General features: G+C 34.9%; 1 protein-coding gene across 3 annotated transcripts in view; it reads right to left on the reverse strand.

Moving 5' to 3' along the window:
- Positions 1-1,386: 1,386 nt before the first annotated feature.
- DPY19L1 (dpy-19 like C-mannosyltransferase 1) overlaps positions 1,387-17,861 on the reverse strand; it is a 44,498-nt gene continuing 28,023 nt past the window's right edge. For 2 of the 3 annotated variants that reach the window (XM_015855064.3, XM_085537684.1), the window contains exons 13-23: positions 17,254-17,313; positions 15,809-15,889; positions 15,368-15,469; positions 14,547-14,618; positions 14,001-14,050; positions 12,361-12,385; positions 10,889-11,008; positions 5,654-5,828; positions 4,701-4,800; positions 4,311-4,436; positions 1,387-3,311 (exon numbers count right to left, since the gene is read on the reverse strand). In XM_015855064.3, the coding sequence (XP_015710550.2) occupies positions 3,155-3,311; positions 4,311-4,436; positions 4,701-4,800; positions 5,654-5,828; positions 10,889-11,008; positions 12,361-12,385; positions 14,001-14,050; positions 14,547-14,618; positions 15,368-15,469; positions 15,809-15,889; positions 17,254-17,313 (1,068 nt within the window). In that variant the 3' untranslated portion in view covers positions 1,387-3,154. Of the gene's footprint in view, positions 3,312-4,310; positions 4,437-4,700; positions 4,801-5,653; positions 5,829-10,888; positions 11,009-12,360; positions 12,386-13,243; positions 13,558-14,000; positions 14,051-14,546; positions 14,619-15,367; positions 15,470-15,808; positions 15,890-17,253; positions 17,314-17,861 lie in introns of those variants that run through there. The other variant, XM_085537685.1, reaches the window with a different exon arrangement.

The following is a 17,861-nucleotide window of genomic DNA, read 5'->3' on the forward strand; positions in this document are numbered from 1 at the left end:
CCTGTGTGACCAACCAGCCACACTCCTGAGACAGCATATGAGCTGGATGATTTTATTAATGCCCATGTTCATATAGTTTCTCTGTTTTGCACTGTTTCTGGCAAGTTGAGGAAAGTTTAATACCATCGATCTGCACGAACTTGCGATGCCCAGTCACAACTTTCCATTACCACGGAGCACAACTGACTTTGTTCCACACAAGCTGGCTAAGAGCTGCTCCTATGCACAACTTGGTTACAGCCCAGTGTCTGACCCTGTAAATCTTCCTTCTCTGCTCCAAACAGGTCAACGCAAAGCTCCTCTACAGCCTGTTTATCACAATGATCTACTTTGACTGTGTACTGAAACTACTTTGAAGTGCTCATGTTATTTAACTGCAGCTGAGGTTTCACTGCCCATACAATTAGTGTAACATTTACAATGTTTAAATGTTAACAAAGTTAAGTCTTCCCTTCATGCCACATCTGTAATCCTACTCTCTTCATGGTACATTGATAAATCTCATATGGAAAAGCACTAGAATTAGTTCCTATTTTTTCATTTGCCCTGAGATGACTCAGGAGCACCTTATTCTTTCAGGTTTAAAAACAGTACATTGTTTCACAGCAGTCCTTCAATTTTCCAGCTCAAATAACAGCATCTATAAAAACTATGCAATGATGCAACTGGAAAGCACAGGTCCCAAGCCATAATGAACAATTTGTTACTGCTTTCAACAGTGCTGTTTGCTTTTACTGAAGGACTGTCTTGGGGTGAGACTTTTGTTGTAGAACTTGCAGAACTTAATCATAACAACCCAAGATACACTGACTTAGTTTCAGTGTTTACTGGGGGAGAAAAAAGAAAGAAACACCATATTTTACCATCTTAATACTTGATAAAAATATTTTATAATATTTGGGTTTAAGACTGGCTCGAAGAAAAGGTCAGTACAACACCCCTCAAAATAGGACGAAAACTTACAAAACAAGCCTCACCTGAACAGCCCTTGCCATGTACTCACTAAAAACACCCAACTCATCAAATAAGGTGCATTGTTACTTAAGTACATCTTTGAACATCAGCTTTCAAATGTTTCTTCAGTCTATCACTATATGACATTCACTTTTGAATATCAAGAGTATGGAAAATTAGATAAACACCATCATTTTGAATTGCCATCCAGGTTCATTTGGTGTCTGAATAGTATATGACATTTCTTCTCTGCCTTTCCGTGCATACCTGCAGTGACACTCCAATTAACACAAAGAATGGAAAGAAGCACGTGAGTTCGTTCTAATTCTCTGAAACACTTCCACAGCTTCAATTATAATCTGCTGTGGTATTAAAATCAAGTTTAACTTGGTTACGTAAGAGCATTACATCCATTAGAAACATGACAACAACTTCCATCTTTTTCTTTTTTATTTAACCACAGATAAGTACATGTCAACAGTTGGCGTAAATCTCATAAAAATACAGTACCTTTTTGTGCTGTAACACTAGTCACAATGCTTATATAAATATTTTTTTTCTCCGTCCTTGAATTCAATTAACATTTTAAAAATCAACTTTCCCAAAAGCCCCCCTTTTTTTCTTTTTTTTTTTTTGATATTTTCCTTATATAAATTTTTCCAAAATCTATTCTGTAAAAGTTAAAAAGCGAATGTATTTTCAGCCATTCTCCCTCACGCTCTTAATAAGACAGGTTTTAAAAAAATAAGAAGTCTTAGAATACTGATTAGCTGTTACACTAAAACTTAATCATAGGTTCCCATTTAATTACTCCTTTTATACATGTGAGAGATGCTACTCCTATAGCATCTAATGTTTCTAGATGCTATCAGGGCTGTAAAAGACCAGCCATGTCAATAGACCAACGCTGGAACAAAAAAAAAAAAAAAAAAAAAAAAAAAAAAAAAAAAGGAAAACAATAATGAACAATATACAGAGAAACATGAGATTTCAGAAGTCTTAAACTGCAGAATCACCATTACTGTGATACTTCCCATGACAATAAATATACAGAAGTTCTACGTCGGCTAAAGAACTGACGAGTGTACTAGCTATCTTGGGAAGTGAATTCTCTAAGTCCTTTATTAGCTATAATGTTGATGTGACACCAAGATGACAGGAAAACTGAAGAACCACAAACCACTGTCTGACTATACTCATATCACAGTTGGGTTAAATTCAATTTTTCTTTAATATTGATAAAAATCCAGGCAGGATCTAATAAAGGGGGAAAGAAAATAGAGCATAAACTTTGAAAGTCATTTCTTATCAAGTTAGGCGCTGAAGGTCTAGTTAAGGCAGTGAAGAATTTGTTTTAGTATCTTTCTAAGGCTATTAAACAGATTTTTTTTTTTCCTGAATAAAGCATTTTCCCTTAAAAAATTCCATTTATATTATACCAGCTTATTCTGAGTGCATAAGAATGCTAAAAATCCTTAGACACCAAAAAGCTAAACTATTGCTTGCTGCAAATATTACCCTTATTAGTCTTCATTTTTAATATCAATAAGGTTCCAAGAACATGCACCTAAATAATAAAGTTTCAAGTCCACCTACAAACTTTTTCATTTCAAAAGCAAGCTTAAAAGCATGTGTTAAGTGATCCAAAATGACCAATGTTCTTAATTCTCTCAAAGAAAAAGTGAACTTCTCTTTGACACGACTAGTGAAACTATGCAACTTTAAAGAGAATTTCTACTAAAGTACCACCTCATCCAGAAGGGCGATGGTAGCAAAAGGAACATGAGAAATGTGATGCCAGATGCAATAGCACCATTCCTTTGTCTTAAGCTGCTAGCACCAAAGCTTTAAGAAAACTTGCTTTGCTAAGACATTCTGACAGTCCCATTTCACAATATCATTGGTTTTGAGAATAAAGGTACTTTCCATAGCTACTTTTAACTCCTTTTGGATCAGTGTTAAATAAGATGTGCAAACATATAATCATTTGCATAGCAAATCTCGAGGGACTGACCCTGAAATAGAAATCCAAACTGCAAGGTTTAAGATATTTCTATAATCAGAATTCACTTAAAATGGTAAAAAATAAAATAAACGCTTTTCCATTTTAAGTCTTGTAAAAAAATGTATTTCTCTTTTAGAATCCTTATAGTAAGTAGTTTAAAAAGTTGAAAGACCGATGCTTCACTACACTGAAATGTTACTCATTTGGAATCTTCAAGACTCTGTAATTGCTGTTTTCAAATACTGTGATGAAATATGGCCTGGACTCCTGGCTCATCAGGGTACATAAAGGAATCCGGCCACTATGAGCAGGATCTTCCACATCCCAAATTTCAGGCATACTGCAACCAGGCCTAGAAAATATTTAAATATGAGAAGAGAAACGAAGAAATGTCATTAGGAAATACAAACAAACAAAAGTAAGCATTTAAACTTGCTGGCTTTAATTTTTTTAAACTTGTCTATGAATATTTGACTGCCTTCTATTTGAAGTTTATGATTATACTAAAAATTCTCCTCAGATTACCAAGTCAACATACTAGCAATTCATTAAATTTAGTTGCTTTTGTGGTTAAATAATAACAACGAATTTTGGGGGAGCAGTATATATGTTGAAAGAACTCCTACTATGTAATATGTATTATCAGAGACCTTCAAAGCTTCATACGAAATGGAGGGTGTTTTACATCTCTGCTTATTTTTTTCTTTCTTTCTTTTTTAGTTAAGGCACATAGCCAATATAAATTCTCTGTAGTTATCTTTTGACATCAATACTGCTGTAAGCTTCCTAACCTTGGCAAAGATAATACCAAAGAAATAAAATAGACTGATTTCATTTTATTCCATGTGAAAATAAATTCAAGTTATCTAAATGATATCCTAAAGGCTCAAAAAGAAAAATTAAGAAGAACAGCATGGCTTTTTCTTACAGTCTAAATGTGACAAATTTTGCAGTGACCACTAACAGTCATAAAATCCTGGTTCTCAAATCATCTTCTGCTCTGCACCTTGTAACCATTCAGGGCTTTAATTGTACATTTGGGTCTGTTCTTGCCATCACAGAATGATTACTTGTTTCCTTTGTGAACTGTTTAGTTTACAGTGAAGTTTAAAATACATAAAACAGCTTTTCAGGTGCACGTGAAAACCATGAAGTTACCAAAGTTGATCATACTTCTCCAGCTAGGAGAAAGCTGGAGAAAAATGTATTATGGACACTTTTAATAAAGCATAGATTAACATTTCAAAGCTACTGCCCGATCTGAATCTCATAATAGCATATTGGATGCATAATAGCATATTGGATATTTGGATGGCATATAATTCCTGTGAGAAAGGCAGAGATTACTCACTTCTTTCTGCTTACGCACAGCGACTCTTCCAGAATGTAGTAATTCACTCCTAATTTTATTAATTCTTTTTTAACTTCTTTTGCAGGTTTTCGACTGTACATTGAATACACTATTTTTGTTCTGGCCCTACAAAAAGAGAAATATCATAAAATTTAGCTAACAATATAGCAGTAAAAAATACTCTTTAATTTTAGGTCGCACAAAAAGGCTTTTTATTTCATAAACAGGCCAAAAATTTCTTAATTTAAAAAAATTTTCTTTGATGCAATGATTTCCTCACAAAAGCAATGAATCCAAAAACATTGTAAAGAGCCCTCAAAAAAGCAATGCATCTGAAGTGCAACATTCAAGGCTACATACAAAGATACTGAAACAAAATTTGATATTTACCTTAATCCTGCATCTTCATAATGGGGATGGTTTACAATGGGACGAAGCGCAGACAATTTAACGCTTGCCATTGTAGGCATTGCTCCTGCAAATACTGCATCTGAAAAACAGAGTGAAAGGCATGTCTGAAATCAAGATTGAAGCAGTAACACCAGAGAACTACTCTTCAAACTAAAATAACAATTCTATACAAAAGTGTAAAGAGGGAAATTATTCACTCCTTTTGGAAAAAAAGCCTTATACAGCACCCACACTATATGCACAAAACCATTTTCTCTTTTTAATTTTAAAACCTTGATGTCAATGTAAGTATTCAAGACAATTAAACACCTCAGATCAGAGTTTTAATATATTTTGTTTATCTTGGATTAGTAGTAGAAAATATTAATTACGGGAATATTGTTTTGTTGTTTTTTTTTTTGGTCATTTCTCACTCCATTGTTAGATGAGCAATAAAATGTTAGACTTCTTTGGATTGACTGCAATTTCTTGCTTTTAAATTTTTAGTCTTATGACACTTCTTTTCTCTTTCATAAAAGAAGAGAAGCAACCACAACACAGGTACTTTGAATTATCCTCTACCAAAATAGACAGACCCACATAGAGAACCAGAGACACACAAGCAAAAAACTCCTTTAACTGGACTTTGCAAAAACAGTTCTGCTGTAGAAGCACTACACCAGCGGGTACACACGCGGGTACACCACTACACCAGCACCTCTAGACTGGTAGGATGGAGTCTAACAAAAGGTTATTTTTCGTGGGGTTTGTTTTGGTTTTTTTTTTTTCTTCCCACCGCTATTTGAGACAACTTCTATATGAAAACCACACATGACTAAACCACTGTTTTTGGATAGTCGCAAGGCAAGTAGCAATAACTCTGCAGATATTCATACTAAGTCCTATGGCTACATCTCACAGTAAGCAGCAAACAACATACATTATTAGTTTACCTTGTCTTGTATTGACTTGTATCCACTCTAGAAGTTCCTCCTGTGGCAAATTGCTAAATTCTCCCATGATGTTCCACTGAGTCTGAAGATTTGCTGACCCTTCTACTGCCATCAGTACTAAAATAGCAAAGACCAATGTTTTGGGCTGGATTTTACAGAAGAGCCATCCAAACAACTGAAATACAAGAATTGATTATTTTCTTGAGAACAATCTAGTAGTAATCTATGCAACACAACTCATTTTTATATATCCATAAGCAAATTAATATACATTAGAGTAGAAGACACCTCTTCTCCTATTGCTTCTCAACTGCACTCCGGTGAAACCTCACAAGAAGTATTCACATGTACTGAATGTTGTGCATTTATCTTCAGTCCTACAAAAATGAAGCTTGATACAAGTGCAGCCTTTAAAGTTCTAGTCAAAATGTCAAACTCTGCAAGGAAAATTCAATAACATTAACTGTACTCATATGGTATTTTCTCTTCTACTTGCATCTATAAGCAAAACCAGCATCATAAACTGCCGAAAAACATAAACCAAAAAGCAGAATTTGGGCTCATCAAGCTAATGCTAACTTATATTCTATTCTTCCCTTCCTTGAACTGAAAAGGCTAGCCCTTGCATTTTTCCCTACAGATTGTTCACTGTAGGCTTTAAGCAATATCAGACATAAAAGCATAAGCTGTTTTTAGCTACTCCTAGAAGATTGCAAAAATATCTAAAAAAAACATTCACTAAACAAGCATATTTCACTCCATCTATCTTTACCCACTTGTTGTTATTAAAATATGAAGTGATGAAATCTCATAGTAAGTTTATTACTTGACTATACCAATGAGCATGTAAATTTTTTGTTGATATTTTTTATATATAAATTAGTCCTAAACTACTTTAAATGATTTTGATCTCCCAAGCCACCTCTGCAAAAATGTACTGTTTACTACTCTCATTCTCAAATACTTGCTAAATACTCTTAACAAGATTAGCACTATCCAGGGAAACTTAATATATCACAAATGCCTCACTGCAGTGTAGGTCTGGAGTGATGAAGCGATATGAATTCATTTATGTCATTCTACGTGAGCGACAGTTCCTGTTGTTGTTTTCACCAACAGTTGCAAAAATCTCAGGTCAAGAATAAGACAGAACTTGAGTTCAATGGCTTTTCAAACCAAAGAAAACTGCACTCCTATCACGCTCTAGTAAAACCTCAGTAATGTTAGAAGTATCTGAATTTATCACTGTTACATATGTACAAAGAGACCAGCATGCTGATCCTTGTATTATTCTTTTTATTATTCTATATTTGTGCCATTTTATTTATTTATTTATGCCAAATAGACACATTAAGTTTTTAAGTCTCTGCAACTATTTTTCTTCGCTTTCAGAATTTCACTTAGGATAGAAGAATTCCTGCTAACAGAAGAGAAAATGAATGCATGCAAACAGAAACATTTTTATTGCCAATCAGGTCCTACAAGCTACAACACTGGAGAATATACAGGCTCACGCAAAGACCTGGAAGAATAAAGCAAAAAACTCCTTGCATTTTGATTATTTCTTGTATCTTTTGCTTCCTTTTACATGCTGACTGCTCATACGTTCAAACACAGCTCATTATGTCTACAGCCTCAAAATGAACTAGAGATCCAAATGTATTGCTGCAGGTAAACTTCCACAGTCTTATGGGCTTTTAGAGGAAAGGATAGGGCTGACCTCAATTATAATGAGATAAATTAAGTTTGCTTAGTTTATACTTTTTGCACCTTTAAAGACAAAGCGTTGCTCATCAACATCTAAAACTTCACATAATGATAAATGTAACAGGCATTAATCATTCAGACACAAGTCCTATCTTCCCCTGTTCATTTCCCTCTATTGCAGTACTTTTCAAATGATAATGCACAGTCAAATATTTCAACCTCAAAAAACTACTACTACTCCCCAATGGTCAGTAGAGCAGGAAAAAAAAAGATTTAAAAATCAATTAAAAAAAATCAACTAAAACCATTTAAAATTTTCCTGGCTAGGAATTTTTTTAGTCCTAACAGCTTTATGGAAGCAGGATGTTAATGTCTCTCCCTCGTAATCAAAACACTCATGTTTGGAAGATGCTGGAAGATTACCAGCGGCTCCCCATTAAAGAAGTCGCACATCTGTCACACCAGAAAGAATCTATCTCATCTTTTACAGGTATCAGTCAGCACAAATGTAGGGAACATATTGAAGAAGCAAAACAACCTTCACAGACAGCAATACTAAGGAGGTATTTTTAGTTTACTTAACTTATTCACCTAAACTGTGGCACTCCTGAACATGGGTATGGACTTCTGAGGCCACAATTATAGGTCATATTATACACGATAGACTGTCATTTGCTTTCCTCTCTATGAAAAAAATTGCAGCAATCTAAAGCCTTACATTTCCCAGCACTCAACACCTATATTTTTTTTCAACCTAACACTGACTTTAGGATGCTGAAAAGAAAGAAAAAAGATCACTGGCATCTGGTCCAAAAGGATGGCTCCCCAGAACATTTGGATTGGTAGGTTTCTGAGAATCTTAGTGTTCCTTTACAGCTGTAGGGATCAACAAGAGAACGACTAAGGGCCAAACTGCAGTTGGAATTAGAATATCTCACCTTGCACTCCTGTTCTCTCCCATTTCTGTTTTTAAGCACTATCCTTTCTACTAATAGATTAGATTAAAGTCAGTGGCATGCACTGAACCCTAGAAAACCTAAACAACCTGAAAACAAAATTGTGGTGAAATACTCTGAATGCATCCTTCCAAAATTTCCATGGTGACAATGCAAGGCATCCCATAAAACCCTAAACCTAATTGATTACTAGAAGCACCAGATTTCAATAACTGGATTGATTACCTTTATTACGGTATTAAACAAAAATCTACAATCCAGGATGAACTACTGTAGTGTAATTACAGAATCATGGAATCATAGGAGTTGGAAGGAACCTTGGGAGACCATTAATCTAGCCCAGCTCCCCTAATAAAACAGGCTCCCTACAGTAGGTCACGAATTACTCAGATACTTCAAAAAAAAAGAAAATATTAATCAAAAGAAAACTTCTACTAATATGCAGTGACAATAATATGCAGTACAGAAAAAGCAGAGGAGGAAACAAACTGTTAGAATACTGAGAAATGAAACTAAACTTCACACGTTAGAACTTTCTGTAAGAGTTTTCAATAGTAACAAGGCAGAAGAGCCCATCAATTTTGTTCTAGGAAAACACACTGATAAAACAAGGATAATTAAGAACAAATTAATTTTGTACTGAACTCATTTATAAAGTAGACACTATCTAGAAATCACTTCAGAAGAAAATGACATTTTTCCTTCTCTGTTTTTCTGACTTTTAAAAGGAAGCTTCAAATTCCTTATTAACATAGTAACTGTCTTCCCCAGCCATTGCTAGCCTCCCCACCCTGTCACTTTTCTCCTTCCCTTTCATCTGTATTTTGTCCATAATATTTCTCAGCATCCACAGTGCTCATCTCCCTAATCTGTTCTCTTATTAAGTTCAGCTCAGTATTAGTCATCACCTTTCACTCTCTCATGAGGAATACTTACTTACTTTGTATGACGTGAATAGATAGCACTTGCCATATGAAGAAAGTGACTGAGGTTGGAAGGAACCTCTGAGGATTACTTAGTCCAAATTAGCTGCACAAGCAGGACGATCTAAATCATGTTGCTGAGGACCACATCTAGGCTACTTCCAAATAACTCCAAGGATGGAAATTCCACAGCCTATCCGGGCATTCTGTGCCAGTGCTCAGTTACGCTTCAAGTGAAAAAGTGTTTGTCTGCCATGAGACAGAGCCTCCTGTGTTTCTGTTTTTGCCCACTGCCTCTTGTATTGTAACTGGGCACCACTGAAAAGAACAGCTTCATTCTCTTTGTACCCTCAACACACACACACACACACACACACACACACACACTTATTGATAAGATTCCCCTTATAGCCTCTTCTTCTCCAGGCAAGACAGTCCCAGCTCTCTCAGACCTGCCTTGTAGATGGATATTCTAGTTCCTTTATCATCTTAATAGCCCTCTATGGCTTCAGCAGTGCTAAGTATAGGGGACTACTTCCCTTGACCTGCTAGCAATCCTCCTCTTAATACAGCCCAGGATACCATCAGCTTTCTTTACAGCAAGGACACATTCCTGGCTCACGTTCAACTTGGCATCTACCAGAATCCCACATCCCTTTCTGCCAAGCTCCCAGGAACATACTGGTGCTTGGGATTGTTCTCTCTTAGGTACAGGAGTTTGCACTTCCTTTTGTTAAGCTGCATGAAGTGTAGAGTGGGCATCAGCCCATCTCTCCAGCCTATTGAGGCCCTTTTGGATTGCAGCACATGCATCTGGTACACCAGCCGCCCTTCCTAGTTTTGTAACATCAGCGAATTCTGCCTTTATACCACACCTTTAACGAAGATGTTGAAGGGTACTGGACCAAACACTGACACTGGGGTATATCACCAGTTACTACACTGCAATCAAACTTCATATCATGAATCATGAGATCTGGGACCCAGCTACGCAGCCAGATATCCATCCACCTCCTAAATAATCACTTAACTGCAAATGCGAAACTTATAGATACTATTTAGATACAGACTGAATCAAACGCACATCTCGAAAATAGCAATGCTGAAATACTGAAAGTCAATTCTAAGAAACTTAAATCTTAAAAAAAAAAACCTAGGAACATTTTGTGATATAAGTATTTTGGGTTAGAAAAGTTGCAACTGATTTTTAAGGCTGAAATGTCTGCAAGAAGTAAGACCACGTAAAACTGCATCTTTAAAAACCATTCATACACATGGAGCTGTGAGCTCAAAAGGGCCACGAAAGTGTTGTGTAAACTAACTCAAACACTGCTTGAATAAAATCCATAGCTGATCAAAATAGTTTCAAAAGCACATAAGTGAGCGAGTAAAATAAAATCTACAGAATACCTCTCTATGCTCATGCTTAATACAACACATTAATTTGTATAATAATGCAGTTGGATAAGTTTAAATGTATTCGGATAGAAGGGAGAACAAAACATCCATAATCATATTTTTAGACCGGCAATTTAGTGCAACTGTGATACTCAGATTTAGCAATTACTCATAGGAACGTTTTTTTAGAACAAAAATCTAGGTACTAGCATAAATACTGAGATAGATACCGAATTACATGAAGATCTTACCTGTTTGGAACACACCAAAGAAGCCATAACACATAGATGTGGTGTCAAAAATAATTTTAGTCTCATGATTAAAATCGCTAGGACACCGTATGCCAACAGCTGCAATGCATGGTATACCACCTGCACAAAATAAACAAATAAATATATACATAAAAACTGCACACAGAAGCATAATATTTACGTACTTTTGCTTTGTCCCAAACCAAGAACTCCACTTTCAGTATAGCTTAAATGACAGTTTTATTTGGAAAACTGTCCAGGTGAAAGTAAAGACCTTCACATTTCAGAGGTTAAGAAGCAGGACAGAGAAACATTAGAAATGAGGAATTGGAGGAATGGCTGGCTACGAAGACTTTGAAACCTAGTGTCCTGGTTTCAGCTGGGAGAGAGATTATTTTCTATACAGTGTCTACCATGATGTTATGTTTTTGGCTCAGGAAAAAAACAACACTGATAACACAATAGTGCTTTAGCATGCACACACACATAAATCTTAACTGTTTTTTCCTTCTCCCTTTTCTGTCTTACCAAATAGCTTTTATCTCAACCTATGAGTTCTATCCTTTTTTTCCTGTTTTATCTCTGGTCCCACACAGAGGTGGGGAGTGAGTGAAAGGTTTCATGTTGCTGAGCTGCCTGTTGCCTTAAAACCACAATGTAGTGAAGCAATAAGAGGTAAAGTTTCTCATGTAATCCCTTTACAGAAGTGAAGAGACCTTGCCAATACTTTGTTCTGAGGCCTAAACAAATTAAATATGAAAAAGAAGAGGCAAACGCAATCATCTCTGCTACTCACACTACTACAGGCAATTTGCTTTAGTATTCTCAAAGTTCAAAAGCAGAGGTGTCACTCAACACTAATTCTACATTGCCTGTGGAAGTGCTTCAGAAAACACAGAAGTGTGGAAAATGCATAGAAGCATTTTTACAATCAGTGCTTTAATTTGATTATAATATTCAAGTAGCATGAGATTTCCTTCATAGCACTACATAACTACAATAAAATGCTGTTAAAAGTTTTGCTGACTTTCCTTGCTGACTTAAGTGAAAATAAAGAAATCCATTAGAAAGCTGCCATTCAACTGCAATCCTTGGATAATTTTATTAAAAGATCAATATCACTTATTATTATTATGGTATCTTTAAAAAATATATATATTTATTTAAAGAGAAAATATTAATCAGTCACAAGATTATAGGATGAAAACTATTTTGCTATTCAGTCTACATAGGGAAAGTTGAAGGTCTAGCATGATTTCAGCGTTTTTCCATAGTGACCTGGCTTAAGCCTCAAAGTTTCTTATCTTGCACTGCCACCCCACCATTGGTGACAAACTGAACAAAAGTTAAGACAAATAACTAGCTTAACCATGTGTCAGGATCACTATTGGAATTCAGCTTGCAAATGGTTGAGTATTCCTATTAACTTATGAATAAAATTATGCAGGAAAAAAGACCAACAAAAAACTTACTTCACCCTGGATAAAACGTTCCTCTCTGAAAATTAAAACAAACAAAAAAATCATGTGATTTATTTATATCATACAGAAAACATTTTTACTTTATAAGCATCTACAGTGGTTTTAAACTAATTCAGTAAGCATGTCAGCTCCTGCACAGTTACAAGAGAAGCTCTGAAAGTAACGCCCCCTGTTTTATTTTGTTGGCCCGTGACACCAAAGGCGGATGTTTGTGGTATAGCAGTAGACATTAAACTTTCCATCAGTATTCCATTATAACTTGTTGCCATGTGACAGATGGAAGCAGAGAGGCTGGCTGACCAAATGGCATCTGACATGGAAGTGTGGATGAAGCAAAGGTGTGCCACTGAATTCCTCCACGTGAAAGCAATGGCACCCACTGACAGTCATTGATTCTCGCTGAATGTTTATGGAGACCAAACAGAAGACGTGAGCACAACAGCAACAGTGGGTCACCTCCACAGGTGCAGATTTTTATTAGTGTGGCTTACAGGCTCTTCTTCATCTCTGGTGAAAACATATAGCTAATAGTGGTGATTATTTTGAAAAATAGGGTTCTGTAGCAGAGAATTTGCTTCATCAAACAATATCATCATGCTCTCTGTTGTAGTTACCATGAAAATAAATCAGAGGCATTACTTCCAGCATGATGTACATGGGTTTCTGTCTTTATGACAAGCTTTGAAATATTCTGCAAATCATTACCTATCATCCATCCTACATCTATATGGAAATCTGAAAATCAATTTTACTACTTTTTTCAATACATTCATGAATTATTTTGTACTTGGAAAAGCTTATTCGGAGAATGAAATCTTGGTAACGTAGGAGAGAGAAAGCAATGATACCAAAAAAGTCAGTTACTCGTTCATTCTGCAGGTACTATATTGATTTTTTTATTTATTTCTGAAAACGTCAAAACCAAATGTGAATACAGAGAAAATTATATATAATTGTTTTTAGCTGTGAAGGCAGGATGGTAAAACCTGCTCACATCTGTGGAAATCTTGATAAAAGCCATTAAGACTCCGGAAAGCAGAGATGACTGAAATGATTGAGTGAATAAAATAAATACAATACTAAAAATAAAAATAAAAATACAGTGAGCAAGAAGATATGTCAGTTAGGGAAATGGCAGTATTCCATTGGCCAAATTCACTCCTTTTTAGTGCAAGCGATGCCAAATGCCTGTAACAGACAGAGCATGTAATTCAGATGTTTAGAAGATAAAATAAATACAGCTGGGATCCCTTCCTAAAAATGAAACTTGTGTAACCTGGAAAAAAAATAAAAACAGTGGGGAGGAAACAGCTTGCATTCACTATTTATATGCCTATTAACTTTCCTCCTACAAGTAAATACTGGTTTAGAAGCAGGGCAGAAAAATAAATGATGAAATAGAATATTTGGTAGGATGTCTAAAACTACGTTCAGCAGTTTAACTTAGACATTGTGTAAAAACATGAGAAACAGTACATCGAAGACATTCAGTTAGTGAAATACTCATAATCTGGGTTTGTCCTTTTTGATGGACAATGTAAAATTTATTTAGTTATTTAGCATATATCAAATCAGATGAACTTCCAGAAGGCAGACCAGCTTCACATTCACAAAGTACACACAGTATTTACCTTTCATACTGTCTTGTCTGGGAAAAGGTCCACCCAAGAGATTTAATTGCCTGAAGAAAACAGAACCAACAAATAAATAAATACGTTTTCAAAAGCATAAGAAAGCAACTCCAACATCTGCTAAATTAAATTGCACCTGAGCAGTCTCATTTTCAGAAAGTGCTACAATAAAACATACAATGTTTCATATAAAAGTCCTTTTGAGGATTTAATTAGCTGGGCAGTCAATGATTATCCCATCTGTTCTTGTGTAAACTGTAAATTGTTTTCACACAAACTATACACAATCAATTTTACCAAAACAGTTGTAAACTTTAGTTATAATGCTCACCACCTAAGTAACATAGATTTTTTTTTCTGGTGTTTAACATCAACTTATTTCCCAAAGCTCCAGTCCTGAGTCGATAACTATGCAAGGGAAATTCTGAATTGCATTCAAGTATTTTTGAGAAATTCTTTTTTATTACCTCAAAATAAACAGTGATCCATTAAAAGCAAAGAAAAACTATATTCAAGGTAAATGTGATTCTCAAGTCAATCACCTACCCTTAAGACAATTACCACAAAAACCAACAGAACAACTGGTAGCAGTAGAGTCTTTATGTATCGTACTGGAGTCTACAATGGAAATAAACTCGATTAGTTGCTTTCAATTCATCTAGGGTTACGCTGATTGTCATTTTAAAGAAAATATGATATAATAGAAACAGTTCTTCCTTAACTGAAACAAATTTAAACATACAACAAGAACAAAGAAAGTTTGAAGAAACTCAAATTTCAAATCCAATCAGCAATCCCACTAGAGGTCCCAATAGAAGGGTCATTTGAATATTATCACCCTTTCTTTGGCAAGCTACTCAAAAACCAGAAGCAGGTTGTACCTCAAAAGAATTTGAATACTCTGAGTATCCTATAAATATTCTGAATGCATAGCTAGACACTGGTGAACCAGAGAAGTCTTCTAGCAGAACATTAAGAAGCTTTGATGTTCACCCATAACCTAAATTCACTGCATCTTCATAGCTCTCATCACATTCTCCTTCAGTCACATAAAATCTTAAGTATGCAGAACTGTGACCCTTTGTTCACAGACCCTTATCTGTGAACAAATGCTTCTTTTTAGGCAAAGGAAGAATCTTTCTTAGACATGAAATCAAAACACTTATTTTTAGTTCATATCAAAGCATTAAAACAATTTAAACTTAGCTTAAGTTCATTAAGTGCCTCTGACTTGACCAGTAACAACATTTGGAACTTGAAAAAGTCTTATGATGGCAGTAATGGCTCACAGACGTTTTAAGTTATGAACTGAGATAAGCAACAAAGTTCCCTTTTCTTTCCATAATCATCAAATTTGATCAAATTACCTCTTTTTCCATGAAGTCAAACTCTGCAGCACAGGTGTACATTAATGTATCAAAATCCTTGTAGCCAATAAATTTAGCTTTTAATATATTACCTATATGAGCCTGGTAGGAAATACAAGGGAAAAAAAATGCAGTAAGCAAAAAAAGGGACTGTTCTCAGCCACCAAGTAGTTTAAATGTATATGAGAAATATGTTTAATTAAAACAAAAGTTTAAACCATTAACATGGACATGTTAATGAATGGACATAAGTAGATTAAATGATATAACTGATTGCAACTGATTGGACAAAAGAAAAAGCAGAAAGTGGAAGATAGTATTTCTGCAAAAGAAATCTCAGAATTTCAGAAAGTATACCATTAAGACGCTAAAATTAAAGTATTAAGACAGCATATTTTTGAAAGACACAATCAAATACTCAGGTAAGAGAAGAGGACTTACATCATCGGCTACTCCAAATGCTAAAGACATTAGGTATTTCAAGGTGACTGTCCCAACTAACCAGGCACATCCTTCAATGATCTTAAAAAGACATTCAGAATGAAATAAACTTCTGCAAACTTTTAAATAAAATCTTAATCTTTAAGAAAGCTTATTAAATTTAGGGGTTAGTTAAAAGCTCTCCTAAGTTATCACTCCAATCTACAGGTTTTTTTCTAACCAATTACACTTCCCAGATTTGAGAACATTCAGGTTTGTTGTTTTTCTTTTAAATCCAACTACAGCCTCTCCCCTATTAACAGGTTATATTGCTCTGCTAATCCAAACCTTTGAAGGAATCTGCTTTACAGTACCCCTTCAAGATAATCTCAAGAGAAACCTTCAAAGAAATAAAGAAGAACTACATACAATTGCTATTTCTAGTTACATATCGCGTTTATGTCTGTAACAGAAAAAAAGAAATTCTAGGCCATTTAGTTTTATTTTGTTCCTTTTAAGACTGTCTCAACTGAATAGGAAAACTCAGCACCTTGTATCTGACAGGGATCAACAGCAGATACTTTCAGAGAGGACATAATAAAGAGACACAAGCTCATCTTTAACCTAATGTAACCAAGGCTGCATTCAATCATCACATTTAAGGGCTGCATTTGAACATAAATACCTGAGAGGTACCTAATCTTTTTCTGACTGCTTCTGTTTGGGCTTTTTTTTTGTTTCATTTTTCACTTCCACAGTATAAAAACTAAACTTACCATTGCTAACATAAAGGGCACAACACAAAATGTAACTACAATCTTATCCTACTCACTAGCTTTGTCATATTTACCTCAGCCTTACGAGATGCAGAATTCTAACCCGTTTAAAAAAATCTCTACTTAGCAATTCTTTATTAATAGTTATCACCATAATCTGCTATAATTTAATTGTGGTACATTTTGGAGAAAACCACATTTTCCTAAGCTCAGTTAAGTGATTATGTAAATACTGCTTGATGTTACCAAGCTTATTCTAAAACAATGCCAGTACAGAACACATTTTTTAATGACTCTGTAAAGTAGCATCTTAAATGTTATCTTTGCAAGCACTGTTACTTCTTTTAAGCACCTCTTCCAAATTGTCTTTTGTTTTAAAGAGGTTTTTTTATTCCGATCTTAGGTATTACAAACAGATTTAAGTTGGTAGTATAAAATTAAATGTGCTGCCATTTGAAGGCTGTTTCAATTTTGTGAAATAAATGTATACTTATACATCTTTTCTTCCTTCAGTAATTTAAAATGAATTTCTGGAAATACGGACAATTTACTTGAAAAAGAGCAATTGATCTGTATTTCTTGATTTTCAGCTGCCAGCAAATAAACTAGATGTTATCCCCCTATTTCACTAAGACAGAACAGTAAGGCACAATTCTTTTTCTGAAATTAAAAATGTATGAAATTCCTTACCCACAGAAACACTTGACTCCCGTTCCTTTCAAAGACTCGTGGGCTCAGCTCAAGAATTCCCTAAAAATAAAATGAACGCGCATCACCAGTTAAGATACTGCAACAACAAAATGTTCCAGCCAAATAAAATAATCATCAAGGATACGAACTGTCTATTTCATCATGCAACCATTTATTCAAAACAAATTAGCAAAACCATGCACCAGAATACAGAATCAACACAACCTGAAATATGGATGAATACACAGTACTGTGGATTTCACTCTGCAGTGGCAAAACCTACCAAAATAAAACCTTATACTGAGGTTACACGTATGACCAATGAAAGACTGCTCTTCTTTTTAATAATCAAAAGTCTGTGTTACACAGTTCTACACTTCCTTAAATCAAAGCCAATGATAAAGAGATATCTGAAGGAATTAACACAAAGAACATAAACAGGAAAATATTATCGGTAGATTCTGTTTATCACTGTTTCTCATTTTACAAAATGCAAAAAACTCACTTTAAGCCCACTTGATGAAGAGTGTAATTAAGAAAAACATAATTAACTTAAGTGCTTCTAGAAATCCAGTCCATGTGTGTCATAGATTGAGACCACTATATGC

Source organism: Coturnix japonica, chromosome 2 (assembly GCF_054131305.1).
Source record: "Coturnix japonica strain WE chromosome 2, WE-NBRP24, whole genome shotgun sequence".
Lineage (NCBI taxonomy): Eukaryota > Metazoa > Chordata > Aves > Galliformes > Phasianidae > Coturnix > Coturnix japonica.